The sequence below is a fragment of the Acipenser ruthenus genome, chromosome 19, assembly GCF_902713425.1.
Source record: "Acipenser ruthenus chromosome 19, fAciRut3.2 maternal haplotype, whole genome shotgun sequence".
NCBI classification, from domain to species: Eukaryota; Metazoa; Chordata; class Actinopteri; order Acipenseriformes; family Acipenseridae; genus Acipenser; species Acipenser ruthenus.
In genome coordinates, this window is record NC_081207.1 from 24,802,112 (window position 1) to 24,816,718 (window position 14,607).

The 14,607-nt window shown below is 37.3% G+C and overlaps 1 protein-coding gene across 4 annotated transcripts in view; it reads right to left on the reverse strand.

Annotated features, from left to right (window-relative positions):
• LOC117424535 (zinc finger homeobox protein 3-like) overlaps positions 1 to 14,607 on the reverse strand; it is a 147,689-nt gene that overhangs the window by 17,037 nt on the left and 116,045 nt on the right. For all 4 annotated transcript variants that reach the window (XM_034040954.3, XM_034040953.3, XM_034040952.3 and 1 more), the window contains exon 5: positions 8,769 to 8,876. In XM_034040954.3, the coding sequence (XP_033896845.3) occupies positions 8,769 to 8,876 (108 nt within the window). The remainder of the gene's footprint in view (positions 1 to 8,768; positions 8,877 to 14,607) is intronic.

Sequence of the window (14,607 nt, forward strand, 5' to 3'; positions counted from 1 at the left end):
ATTTAGACATTTACGTCGCTTAATAAAAGGTATCCTAGCAACTCTTAGCCACTGCAGATTCAACCTAAAATAAGACAGCACTAGAGTGAGAATGTGAGAAGTTAAATGTGGCCTAGTGGCTTGGAGCTTGGAGGTAAACTGTGGGGCCTAGTAATTAAATCTGAGGGACTGAGTGGAAAGAAGTGTGGCCTAGTGGTTAGAGTGAGGGATTAAGGGTGGTGATAGTATGGCATTGTAGTTAGAGCTAAACGAGTAGAAGGTAAGTAGTCTGGTTATATCTGCAAGTTTCAGTATACTTAGTCTACTACAATATACTATGTTTCCCTCCAGGGCAAGTCCCCTTAGTTATTTTGTGCCTGAACAGCAGAGTGCCATTGCAATTCTTGTCTTAACTGGAAAATATTTAACCAGCTAAGCTTACTCAACATATCTCAGTGGACCATGTGGGTTGTGACAGCAAGTTCTAGCACCTTGCTTTCAACTTAAGGTGTTACGTGACGACAGGAAGATATTAGAAATGAAGTCTCTTATCCATTGTGACATTTTAAAGTCGACGATAAATGCTGCTGTGCATTTCGTCCAAAAAAATAAAATAAATAATAATAATAATAATAATAATAATAATAATAATAATAATAATAATAATAATAATAATAATAATAATTAATAAATAAATAAATAAATAAACAAACAAACAAATAAATAAATAAATAAATAAATAATGATTTAAGGTGGAAAATGTTTTTAAAAAAATAAAATAAAAATGGGTTTGAATGTAGTACACTGCTTTACTGATTAATTTTTGGTTGAGGGACTTGGAGGATGGCTGAGTTGACTACATTTTGATTCCGCTCACGAAGAAAAGTGCACATGAGAATTTAGATTTTCTAGATGTTGCACCTGAAAAATAAACCCAGTGACATGTGCAGAAATATAAAATGCTTGTATTCGGAACGTGACTGAATCGCTGCATTGCATCCTGCACACTGCCCTGTATGTTATTTGGTATATCGGTGGTACGTGTATCTGCATAGACCAAAAGTTATCAGTTTGGAATACCCTGTTTGAAGAACAGGAATTCACTTTCTTGGCACAAGGAACAAAAAAAGCCGGATACTGCTGTAAAACAAGATCAGAAACTGACAGAGCATTTTGCTTTGGTAATCCTTTTAATTCAATCCGTGCAGGATTAACAATCCATTGTGTAGCTTTCTCACTCTGACAGCCTAAAGATAAAGCAGACTGCTAACTAATTCAGTCGCTCCCTGCTGTAAATTAAACACATTTTTTTTAAATTGATAAACATACACACACATCACAGCAGCCTGGTAAAATTACTCCCTCATGAAAGATCTTCTAAAATCCAAGCGGAGTGAACATGAGAAGGCTGTAGTGGCTGAAGGCTGTAGTGGCTTGCAATCCGAGTAGTAAGAATTTAATGTGAAACTTCAGAAGGTGTATCTCTGGCCCATAACGAGGTCATAAAGAGTTAAATTTGGCCTGATTTGAAGGCTCCTGGAAGGGCAAATTGGGTATGGGGTGGGGGCAGGTTAATCACAGCTGACCCACGCTCTCCTGTTCCAGACATTAAAATGTCAGCTCCAATCAGCGCACAGACAGCTGAGCTGATTACTCAGTGGGGGCCCTGTTAGTGCTGCCCGCTGAATCTCTCAAGAGTGACCGAGGCAACGGCAAAGAGGGGCGATTAGGTCCAGTCAGACCCAATCCTGTTAAACACAGCCACCAATAAACAAAGGAAACGTTAAACAAAAGGACCTCCCATTCAGAACTGGGGTGAAGTGCTAAAATTAACCTTTAGTCTTTAGACAGAACTTACTCTCAATGAGCCACAGAGTATTGTGTCTTTCATCTTGCATCCAAGGAGAAAATATCTCTCTGATCCCCAGTACTGAATTCTCTATACTATACTGGCTGGCACTCAGATCCTCCAGTCATGAATTCTCTCTTATGTGGTAATAATACATTTGCTGGTTCTCTGATCCAGAACAGAGTTGTCTATCCTATATATTTTATATAGAGTATATTTATTTTCCCCCAGTTAAAGGAGCTGTATTAAAAAGACCACCTTTCTTTAAAGACCACTTTGAGATGGAGCTGCTGTTGTAAGGAGCTTTGTCTGTGTTTAAAATAAATACATCTCTTTTAAAGTAGCAGCTTCCTTTAAAATCATCTGAGTGTATTAATGAGCAATACATCAAGACAAACCAACAATCAAAACAAAGCAAACTGCTACTTCATCAGTCCGGGGGTGGGGGGAGGGGTGACTTTCCGAACCGTGTTTATCGATCTCAGCTAAATGGGTTTATAATTGATCAGCAATTAGCAGAGAGTCTGAACATCAGGATATTTATTTTGTTTCTTTATTTATTGAAGGACGAAGCACACTGTGAGCTCGATAAAGACTGGTATCTGCATTGTGCTGCATTCAAGTGGCTGGGGTCCATTTTAATGATCTAAACAGTAGTGAATTTTAATACCACTACTCTCTAACTAATATTTTAACTCTGCTGGTACTGAACCCCTTATCCAGTTGACTATTCATTAAATAATATGGTGGAGATTGGTAGCAATACAAGATCTAAAATACAACCCTTGTTCAAAATACTGAATTACACTGCAATGTATTACAGCAATATTGCAGTATATGTTTATAGGTATATATTAAATTACTAGTTGGAGGAGGCTGGGGGATACAGCAGACCTCACACCTCTGAAGGCTTGAAGGGATGGAAATAAGACTCCCATTGCATAGCAGTTTGATTTATTCCTGGTTTTACTATGAGATAAACAAGAAACACCAGGCTGGTAGTATAATCTGGAATGGGTGAAACTGCTATGCAATGGGAGTCTTATTTACATCCCTGGGCTTGTTTGAATCCGGCTCAAGTCTTAAGTGAAATGAGTTTGACATCACCCACATCCCAAAACCACCACACCATTCAACACTACTATCATTCTCTGCTTGAGAGAGAGATAGTGCAGGAAAGGGTTGAAGTGCGCTCATGGTGTCTGTTGGCAGTGTGTTTGAATACAGCTAGGACCCATGTCCCTCACCTTTCATGAGTGTTAGATTCACCAACATTAATCCTAAGGGTTTCATCTGAAAATGCCTAACTCACCTATATAAAGGTTTTACATAAACACACACATGAAAATCAGTCTTACGTTCCAGTTTGCACTATGACCTTGATGGGACGATCCATGTTCTTTTCAGCTCAGATGAGAACAATGAGAATAAACGTATTCTGACAGGCTGAGGGAATGAGCTTCCATCTTCCAGCACAAGTGAAAAAAAAATGTAAGAGTCACTTTGGTGATTATTAATTCATGGTCCTTTCCGTAAACAGGGTGCTTCTGTGCTGTCGAGTCCCGTAAGCAAATTGGACTTTGGCACCTTCCCTTACCTAGTCAGAGTGCATTAACTCTAACTGCAAGGACGCAGACAGAGAGTCTTGGGTCTCTTCAGCACTCACAAGCTAGCATACTTTCAAGGGGAAAAAGGATGGCAGCTTTAGTGACTGACCGATGCAGGCGTTTTTTTTAAATTAATACAACAGGCACTCGTCTAGTAAAATATTGTAGGAACACAATTACTTGTGCCATTATGCCTTTTTCAAGCGGTCCTTGAGTTGTGATATACAGGCCGATGGAGTGCTAACTGGGGCCTTGGTCTGTCTTGCTTGGTAACACAGAGGGGTGCGCGCCTTCCTGGCACATATTTCTGGAGTAACAGTGAGGGAAAAAAAAGAGAGGATTCTTTGTCTCTCAGCTCTAACCTCTAGACCACACAGCCTTTGTCCCAGCCCCTGGGCTTTACATAGTAGACCACACTGCCTTGTTGTCCCTCACCTCTTACTACTAGGTGACACTAGCTCCCTCCCAGTCCCTTAGCTACACAGAAGATCACACTGATTCCCTCTTCGTCCATCAGCTATAACTGCTAGGTCACACTGCTTCTCTCTACTTCCCTTAGCTTTAACCACTAAACCACTCTGATTCCACCACATTCCCTAAACCACACAGCTTTTCTATTCTGTCCATTGTCTAACCATTGTAGGCCACACTTCTTCCCAGTCCCTTAGCTATTTAACCATTAAGTCAAAATCCCAGTGCTGTTATTTCTTTAAATGCTAAATATAATTGGATATACAGTTTTTGAAAAGAAAAAAAAAAACTACAATCCACGTTAGAGCCTCGAGCTATGTGGGGTTATTTTCCATTTCAACTCCTTCTAGTCAGGTAATTACTTTGTATCAATTAATTTCATATAAAGAAAATTACAGTGAAAGCCTGCCTCCAAATCACCCTAATACAGAAGCATGTCTTTTCTCTGAATCCTTAGTGTAAAATATTTGAAATTAAATTAGGTACACCAACTGTCTACATAGACCGTTGTGGCATTTCAGCACACAGAAAAAAAAAATAATGGAATTAAGAAACAACAATATAATAACTAACTTAATATACTACATCTTTAGATATGGTTGGAATATATATATATATATATATATATATATATATATATACACACACACACACACACACACACACACACACAGTATGGAGTATATCAGCCACCTGTAGTACAGATTTTCTACTTTCAATACAATGCCAGCGATGACTTGAATAAACAGCCACTTGTCTTAAGTGACCAGAAACATCCATTTGGTGACCCCTCAATTCGGGTTGCACTGTATATGTAAAAAATATCAAACTGGCCCATTTATTTTACATGTGGGGCAATGCTGCCCAAGAGCTTTGCTGCTCATCAACTGTCTGATATTAACAAAAAAAAAAAAGAGAAGAGAGAGAAGAAACCAATTTGGTCGGATGAGGCTGGAGTCAGAATGCGGATGACCTGTTTCATTTTATCATCCCTCCACAAACCTCTCAGTAATTTGAAAGTCAGGGAGGGGGGCTGGAGAGGAATTATTCATAACCCTCGACTACACCCCCCCATTACATTTATGTTAAACATGTCAAATTCTGCTGCAACCGTGCCTCCCAGCACTATTAACAGCCCCCCTCATTGTGTATTAACAGCCCCCCCACCCCATTGTGATGCGCTCAGCCGCTACATTAATACCTCCTCTTCTTTAATCGTGATTTGACTTTCCATCCTCGAGCGGAAACGCTCCATTTCCCTGACTGCGTTAGCTAGGTGTACAAGGTAAGAAAAAAAACAAAAAAAACAAACACCCTGGGGCTGGCCATTTATAAATATTTTATTCTTAACATTAGACACAACCCCAGGATTGCTTATTTGGGAAAGGTGGCTAAATTGTGGTTTATTGTTTAAATAATGAATGGTTTTAATGCCAAGCCACATTTCTTTCTCTCTCCATCTCTCTTCCACACTGCTTACAATAACTGTACAAAAATAAAGTTGTTTATATATACTAACACACACTGTCATGGAGTAGGAACTGAATCTGACACCAGCATTAAAGTCATTGTCCATTATAGTTTGTTTTATTTTTCTATTTTTTTTTTTTTTGAAATCGTTTCCCCTCATTTTCTTCCCAATTTGAAAAGCCCAATTATTTTTTATTTCAACCCGGCTCACCGCTGCCACCCCCACGCTGACTCAGGAGAGAGGAAGACAGAAACACGTGTCCTCCGAAAAGTGTGCCATCAGCTGTCTGCTTCTTTTCACTCTGCAGGCCTGCCATGCAGCCAACCCAGAGCTACAGCGTCAGACCACGCAGCTCTGGGCAACTTACAGGCAGGCCTGCAGGTGCCCGGCCAGTCTACAGGGGTTGGTGGTGCGTGGTGAGCCGAGGACACCCTGGCCGACCTAAGCCCTCCCAACCCAGCCAATTGTGTGCTGCCCCCTGGGAACTCCCGTCCACGGTCGGCAGTGGAATAGCCTGGACTCGAACCAGCGATCTCCAGGCTATAGGGTGCATCCTGCACTCCACGTGGAATGCCTTTACCGGATGCGCCACCCGGGAGCCCCTGTCCTTTATTGTTTTTATATTTTTAACTACAATGTTTCTCAATACTGCTATGATTTTATTTCCAACTCCCCTCCCTCTCTCTCAAACACAGCTTATTTTTTTACTATGCTCCAGCAGTTTTTCCTTATTGAAACAGTCAGCCTGAGTAAATTTTAAAAAATGTGCATTGGAAGACTAGCCTCTAAAAGCTCTGTTGTGCTGTATGTTGTCAAGTTGTCTGAGTGCCCTACAATAAGCAGCTGTCAATTTCCCAGTCTTTTAAAATAGATTGCTTTTACAGATTTAATTTCAGATTTATTACAACCCCCCTACCATTCACGCCTAATTTGAGGTGTTGGTAAAGAATGGGTTTTCCATCCCTGAATTGTTACATTATTTTTAGCACAAAGAAAAAGATTGTGTATTGTACTGTAGCCATTTTTAATCTGATAAGTCAGTGTAACATGTAACATTTATGTTACTTAAAATTACCATACTATATTTCTTTTAAAAAAAATAATAAACATAATTGCTACTTAAATTTAGCCTAAACTAATAATTCAGCAAGCAAATTTGTAATGTGAAAAATAGAAAAATTTAAAATAAATTCACAAATCAAAGATATTATTATTATTATTATTATTATTATTATTATTATTATTATTATTATTATTATTATTATTATTAACATTTTTTATTTGTGCATTTATTTTCACTGCCTATCTTTCACATTACAATGTTGCTAGTTGAATTATCCTAGTTAGTGAATAAGCCACTTGACTTGACTCTAACAGGGGCCAGTAATTAAATCCTGATCTTCTGAAGAAAGCCTCATGTAAAACACAATGCTGTAGACATGTGTGTCCTTATTTATCAAACCACAGACAGGCTCTTTCCACTTTCAAAGCATCCCACCTATAGCGATTCCACAGACATCAAAAGGCATGCAAGTGCTTGAGACTAATGCAGATTCTATTTTTAACAGAGCCGCGAAATAACTTTTACATTTTTTATCCGGAACGCACACTTCCTTTATGAAAACACAGAAATACACTTATTTAGAGATTAGGCACTGGCAGGTGGAAGGAATATATATGCTTGTCTTATGCTGCATTTTCATCCTGTTTTCTACAGGTAGTAGTAAATAATAACACTGCTCATTTGAATGTATTCATTTTAAGTGTTTAAATGCATTCAAGTGCAATCAGAGACTAGCTTACAATGACAAGGTTGTCTATATATCCACCACCGCTGGATAGAGGGAAGTGTATTTTAATGTTAGAATCAGCGTGAGTCTTGAAATTGAAGCCCAGCTATGTAAAATCCGAAGGATTTATAAGTGTGACTACAGCTAAATGCTAAATAAAATAAAAGGGCAAATGCAGGTGCTACGATTCAAAAGCCATGCACAAGAACAGTTTACCAGACACCAATCAGGTATTAGATTCCCAGTTAAGAAGCGAGGACAAGTTTGTCACCAGCATTGGATACCAGTATGGACCATTGGTTAGCAAGTTCTGGACCCGCCCACCCTGCTCCCAGTGACATCAACCGGAACTCATTTTGGCTGTCGAGTGCTGCAGAAACAACCTCACCAGTGTTTCCATGACAACTATTAAAATAGTCCCTTCGCACATCATTAATGTGTAGAGTAGGATTGTCGGTCCAGCAATTTAAATACCTCCGAAACACTTACAAAATGAATGAATACATGTTTTAAAGACAGCCTGTCAGCATTACCTCAGACTCCTCTAGCTAGGAGGCAGGAGATCACAGCTCCTGCTAAACTGATCCACAGGTCCTCCTTGTGACCTTATTGTATCTTAGTCCCATCCCTCTACTGTGAATATAGACAGAAACTTCACCTCACCCCCAAAATGAAAGGCAGAGCTTTTGGTAAAAACTAGTTTTCATTATTCCCAAACCTAATGCTTACATTTGATAAAAGAACATGTGAACATAAGACATGTTGAACGAGAAGAGGCTGTGCGGCCCATCATGGCTCATCCCTTGCTAGCACACCATTTGCTCCACCTAATGGAATCTAATCCCACAGGGCAGAACCTAATTGTTTTTTTTTTTTTTTTTTAATGTTCAGTGTTTTGGAAGTTACTACTTCCCCTTGTAACCTATTCCATGCATTTTGAACATATTCTGTTCTGAACTTTTACTCAGCTTCCATTTGCGCCCTCTCATCCTACTCTTGTGCTAATTTTGAATTTGTGATGTAGGTTAACTAAATTAAAGCTGAATATAAAAACCACTGCCTGCATAAATACAACTCACTATGCATTCATACCAACAATCCTACCATAAGTTGTGTGATATGGACATTGTCCACTCAAAGCAGGTACTCTAGAATCAAATTAACTGTGAATCCCCAGGCTGGATTTTAACCAGGTCTTAGAGGTAAATGAAGCACTGAAGTCAAGGAACTGCCCAACCCAGGCCCTGTCAAAATACACTGGCCCCCATTTATCATAAGATTTTACTCCAGCATGTAATTTGCACAGAACAATACAACTGACAATGTTTGTACAGAACTATAAGGTGAAATACACCCAAAGTTATTTTAACAAAGGACTCCATATCAAGTTCATTCTTTTCATTTCAACCAAAAATGGTACAAATTATAGGTGGGAGTAAACAGTTTGATAACTTCAGGCAGCTCAGCATTGGGGCCTCATAAAGGAATGAATGAATGCATGAATAAATAAGTCAATCAATTAATTAATTAATAACGGCCCAAGACTTTTGACCTAATGCCTGTCGTACTGGTTGATTGTGGAAGACAAAGATGGGCCTTACCTGTCCCTTTGGTGAGCTCCTTTTCCCCCCCACTGTCTCTGTCTTTGGTTTGGTCCTCCTGGTCTGTAGTGGTTTCACTGGCAGCCTCCACATCCTCACTCAGCTCTCCTAGAGGGGGAGGAGAGCACAGGACATGTAAATACCCTCTCACTCAGAATTGGCTGATTCCCTTAAAGGGCTGGCTTTCCTTTTTTTCAATAGCAGGCTTCATTTACACCCAGTGACATTCAATTACAAGGTTATAAAAAGGAATTTATATAAAAGTAGGGGATAAGCCTGGCAATATAACGTCAGCTAATTCTATTTATTTTCTATGGAGGAAGACATTTAACTAGATTTTCAATTAATCAGTTCCTTCAGAAATCTAGGTATTATTTTTGTATAAGAGCATTTTATTTCTGAAGAAGCAACTTCTAGATCTGATCTTTTTATTTTTTTTTTATGATCAGGAACATTTATTTTTAAATGTATACTACGACTACTGCTGCTGCGTCCAGTACTACTACGACTACTAACACATTTTTGCAGTTTTAAAAATACAGTTTCCTTCTTGTTATTTATATAAAAGGAAAATCCTAATATTAATTTAAAATTAAAACAATACAAAACTTCATATACATCATCAAAATGACATCCATGTTCTACACAGAAAAAAAGTCAGCAACTGTATTGTGCATAAATTGAAAACAGTTTTACTTCCTTCAAATTCATAAAAACCAGCACACTTTCCAATTCTCAACTTTTGTGTAATTGCACAGGTAATGCAAATTATAATTATAAATATTTAAACCTTTCTTTTTTCATTTCTGCATTTTATTTTATTGCCAGTTAAAAAGCATTTGGTCAATATCCAAGACCATTTAAAAGGGAATGAACTCAAAACAATGGAGAAGCGATAATGTCACCTGTAGGTAATGCAGAGGAAAAAAAGCAACAACAAAAAAAGCTAATAAAATGAGCATCAATCTTCTTTATTCCCCCCCAGTGACTCCCAGCCTCCCCCTCCCTCGCCTTTAAGTTTGTTTAAAAGTAGTAGGACTGATAGATGACAAAATTGATCCACCGATAGTAGACTGTTCCTCAGTCAATAAGCTCCAATCAGTTATTATAGAAGTCAGCTAATTCTTGGCAAATGTACTTAAATGTTCTTTGAAAATGCTTCCACACACTATTCTCTGCACATCAGATTATTGATATATTGATGGCTTAACAACAACAACAACAAAATATATATATCCTGTTTAAATATTTACACGACCGTTCAAATGCAGACAGCTAACCAAGCCTGACAGGTAAAAACAGCTCTGTGAAATCGACTGTGTTGCTCCTTTGAACTGCAGAACCTCAAGTTACAAAAACCAACCTGCCCCCTCCAAAAATCTTCTAAAGTTAACCTCTAAAATTTCTACAGAAACACTGTGGTGTAGTAAATATATAAATAGAATAGTATTCAAAATTACATATACTGTATCTATTTTTAAAAGTATTATTTAACCCTGTACTCCACCAAATTACCTCACACATTTTTCACTAGGTTTGTTTAAACAATTTGAATAAATAATAGAAAATAAAATCAGTTAGTGGCTTCTGCCAGGAACTAAACGGATAATTGTATCAATACAATATGTTTATGCTCAGTAGGAAATGGAATGGAACTGGATCTGTCTGCAATCCCGTCCAGGCCTTCATTCAAATTCTCCCTTCATGAATTAAAATGACATTAAAAAAATAAATAATAATAACTAGCAAGAAGGACTCTTGGGGATGAAAGTAATATGACCAATTTAAAAAGTGGAAGAGTTCAAGCATACAAATATATACTGCCACATTATGCCTTCTGTTGTTAATAATCTATTTTCTACCCAGAAAATGATAAATCTTTTCTTACCTGTGACATTTTTTCTATTTGGTAATATTAATATTAAACCTAATTTAAATCAATAAAATTTGACTTCAAAATATTATAGAATTAGCTTGGAAGTTAAAACCAGCATCTTTTCATTTTTTCCCCCCTCACAGATCTGTTTGAGCACCTCAATTTTAACAGGAGTACTCCCTGCCTGCCACTCAGTCCCTGGCCTTGCCTAAACAGAGCCCTCCAACTATACCAAATTCTCTGGGAGTTTGTGATGTGGATCAATCTCCACTTGGGGGTTGAGACCAACAAACTCAATTGTAACTTAAGTAGGCTTCGAACCCAGGCCTCTACATAAATAAACTGGCTTTTACTGTACCTGTTCTATTTCTTAAATTGCACATAAGCAATTGTTTCCTCGTTTTAATTAGCAGTGCTGTTTAGAAAACAGCCCTATAAATGCAGAGTTGTTTTTGAAGTGGTAGTCACAGGAAGAAAAGTAATTGAAAAAATAAAATAAAACCAAAAATACATACAGCTGTGGGATTCTATGACCTTCTGTAATGTGCTTATTGGAGGTAATGTCTTCAAGATGGTAAAAAATAATAAAATAATCACATTAAGAATGGAACAAGCAGACAGAACAGATTTATCTTGCAATCTGGAAAATAGAAGCATGTCACAGTAAATCACAAGCACTGAGCTGGGGTTGTTTCTATAGTGCTAGTTTAGCTTCATGCAGTCCCTTTTTATATGAAGCCAAGACTGGACAGTGGAATAAATCCCAGTTCAACGATAAAGTCTGTTTTTTTTTGTTTTAGTTTTTTGTGGAGGGTCAGGTGGTCATTTTTAGATAATGGCTCAATTGGAAGTTTATATTCCACTTAAATATGACTTGTCATACAATCACATACTAAGATATGCCAGTTGTCTTTCTGTGCACGCACCCTTCCCCAGAAGGCAAGCCTTGTTCACATTCCAATTTGTTTATATTCCCCATTTTACCCGGAAACCCGTTTTTGACACCCTGTCATTTTTCAGCGGTTACAGACCAGGGATCAAAATGATACAAGACTTCATAAATGTTTCTTTTCTACAGACAAACTGTAAATAAACACTAAATACATTGTTTTTTTTTTGTTTGTTTGTTTTTTCATGACGTGGCATTCGGCAAAACTGCTGTTCCTTAAAGCAGGTACTTATGAGGCATTTAGGGCTGACTATTTCAGAGTGATTCCTGGCAAACCATTGGCACAAAAAGGGGGATAAGAAGCAACAATATGCTTGGCTAATCTTATTTGTGAGGCCAGCAAGGAACTCAGGGAACAAATTTAAACCAAAACAGCCCTTCTTAAGGTTCATATCCATGCACATGTCCATGCTTCTGTTTAAAACCAAATGATTGGACTATGGATTATGCTGTTAGGCACTAGTGCACTGAGAATGCTGAGATCTTGTGTTTTAAATAAAAGGTATTTAAGTAGGATAACTGGCTTGCAGTAGAAAGCATATTTAAGTGTTCCCAAGATCCCACTTGCATATTTTTTCTATTATAAAGCATGTTTCTATTATGTTTCCGTGGTAACCTCCAATTTCCGTCCAAAAGGGAAAGCGAGAGAAAGACAGATAGCTACTAATGATCAGCAGAAAGTAAAAACCAGTAGAAACCAGTCCAGACCAATTTGGCACTGGAAATAACGTCAGTCTTTAAGAAACAAGAACGATTAATATTGTGAGGAAACTGACTTATATAAAAGGAGGGATAACTGCAGTGTATAGAAATGAAAAGGTAATTTATTTTGGGATGTACACAAAAGGATTAAGTGATTAAAAATCTTTTATTTCAGGACATTTCGGACAAAAGCCCTTCTTTCCTCTGAAATATATGCACAAAAAGCCTTTTCATTATATATATATATATATATATGACAGGCTCCCTTGAGAAAGATATGTACAACATATCGAAACGTTGGGCAGCTGGCTCTTTGAGCTAATATATATATATATATATATATATATATATATATATATATATATATATATATATATATAATGAACAAAGATGATTATATAAAAGCAGTAGGGAAGTAGGGACTGAATTGCAAAATATAAATACATATGAAGAAGTAAAAACTAATAATAATAATGGCATAATAAAATAATTTTGGCAGATAGATTATATAAAAATGGGTTTGTATCGAAAAAAATGACATGCTTCTGCAAAATCCAAGAACAGGTTTGGTTAGAGGTAACCCAAAAATGCACAAAGAAACACCCGATGCGAATGATTGTTAGCACAATTGATAACCCAACATACGTTCTTGCGGAAATAGCTGAAAGCCAGCTGCAGCCACATGTTGAAAGCTTACCCAGCTATTTTAAATATACAATGCATTTTCTGAAAAGGATTAACAATATAAAAGGTTACACTTCCAGAGAATAACATTTTACTTTGCATGGATGCAAAATCCCTGTACCCCCGTGTTCCCAGACATGAAACTTTAGAAGCATATAAAGAGGCACTGGGAAATAGAGTAGATAAGAACACGATACCTACGGAAGAATGATGGCACAGCAATAGGCTAAAATTTAGGTATGCATTTTGCAAGCATGTATATGGGCAAATGGGAAGAAATGTTACTGAGTAAACTAGACAAGAAACCATTAGAATACAGATGATATGTGGATGACATATTTGGAATATGGACACATGGAGAAGAATCTCTTGTACAGTTTCATAAGTTAGCAAATTATATCCACCCTAACATTTTGGTGGATTTAAGGTGGACAAAATCTGAAATTTAATTCTTAGACACCTTTACTTGAAACCTACTGATATGCATCAGTACCTACATATGTCATCTGCACATCCTATCTATACTAAAAGAGCAATTCTTAAAAGGACTGCTCTGATGAAAATTACTACAAAAAACAGAGAAAGAATTAAAAATAAATCTTAAGAAAAGAGGATATAAGAACAAATTATTGAAAGAGAATTGAGAAAAGTTGACAAACTCAATAGGAATGACCTACTTGACTATAAGAAAAGGGAAGAGAGGGTTAAGAGAGTCCCATTATGAAGTATACGTGCCATTTACATATACTTCATAATTCCGAAAAAATGAAAAAAATATTTCCGAAAGCACCAATCGTAGCTTTTAGAAAGGATGCAAATGTGGCTGACATTTTAGTCCACAATAAATATAAAGGGATACATTAAGGGCCTTTGAAATCTGTAAAAGCACAAAGTAAAGTGTGCAAATATATATTAGTAAAGTGAAAATGCAAATAAAGAAAAATATTCAGTCTTAAAAAATCCAGCATGCAAGGATAGAAACCTTGTATATTGTGTATTTTGCATAAAATGTAATAAAATAAAATATGTAGGAGAGACAGGTACATCATTATATAAAATAATACAGAACCACCTATCAAATCTAAGAAATAAAAGGAAAATCTGAAAGAGAATTGAGGCAGGTGTGGTGTGTGCCCCTGTTTGGTCGTGGCTAAAGGAATCCCAGAGTGTTTTTTCTAAAGCTCATTGTTGTTTCTCAGCGTTGAATCTGTGGCAGGCCTATAGGTGTCACCCTACACAAGCTGAGCAAGAGAGAAAGAGATGGAGAGGAAGAAAGATACACCAACAGAGAGAGACAGAAAACACGAGTTAAAAAAGACAGAAAGACAAGCATTAACGGAAAAAAGGCAAAAAAGGAGAGAGATGAACTGGTAAAAATGAAGTAAGGAAAGAAGAAAGGTGAAAATTGCAAATACAGCGCAAGACAAATACATTACTCAACTCCAACCTGTGTTCTGTATGGGAGCTAGCAAGCAGATTTACAGCACCCTGCTCCCTTTAAACTAAATGCAATATGAAGTGGCTGAAGAACAGTTTGCGTCTCAACACAGCTCTCAGACAGAAGAGAACAGGAACTGATTCCACCACAGGCAGAAAGACAGACAGACATCACTAACACTTAATCAAGA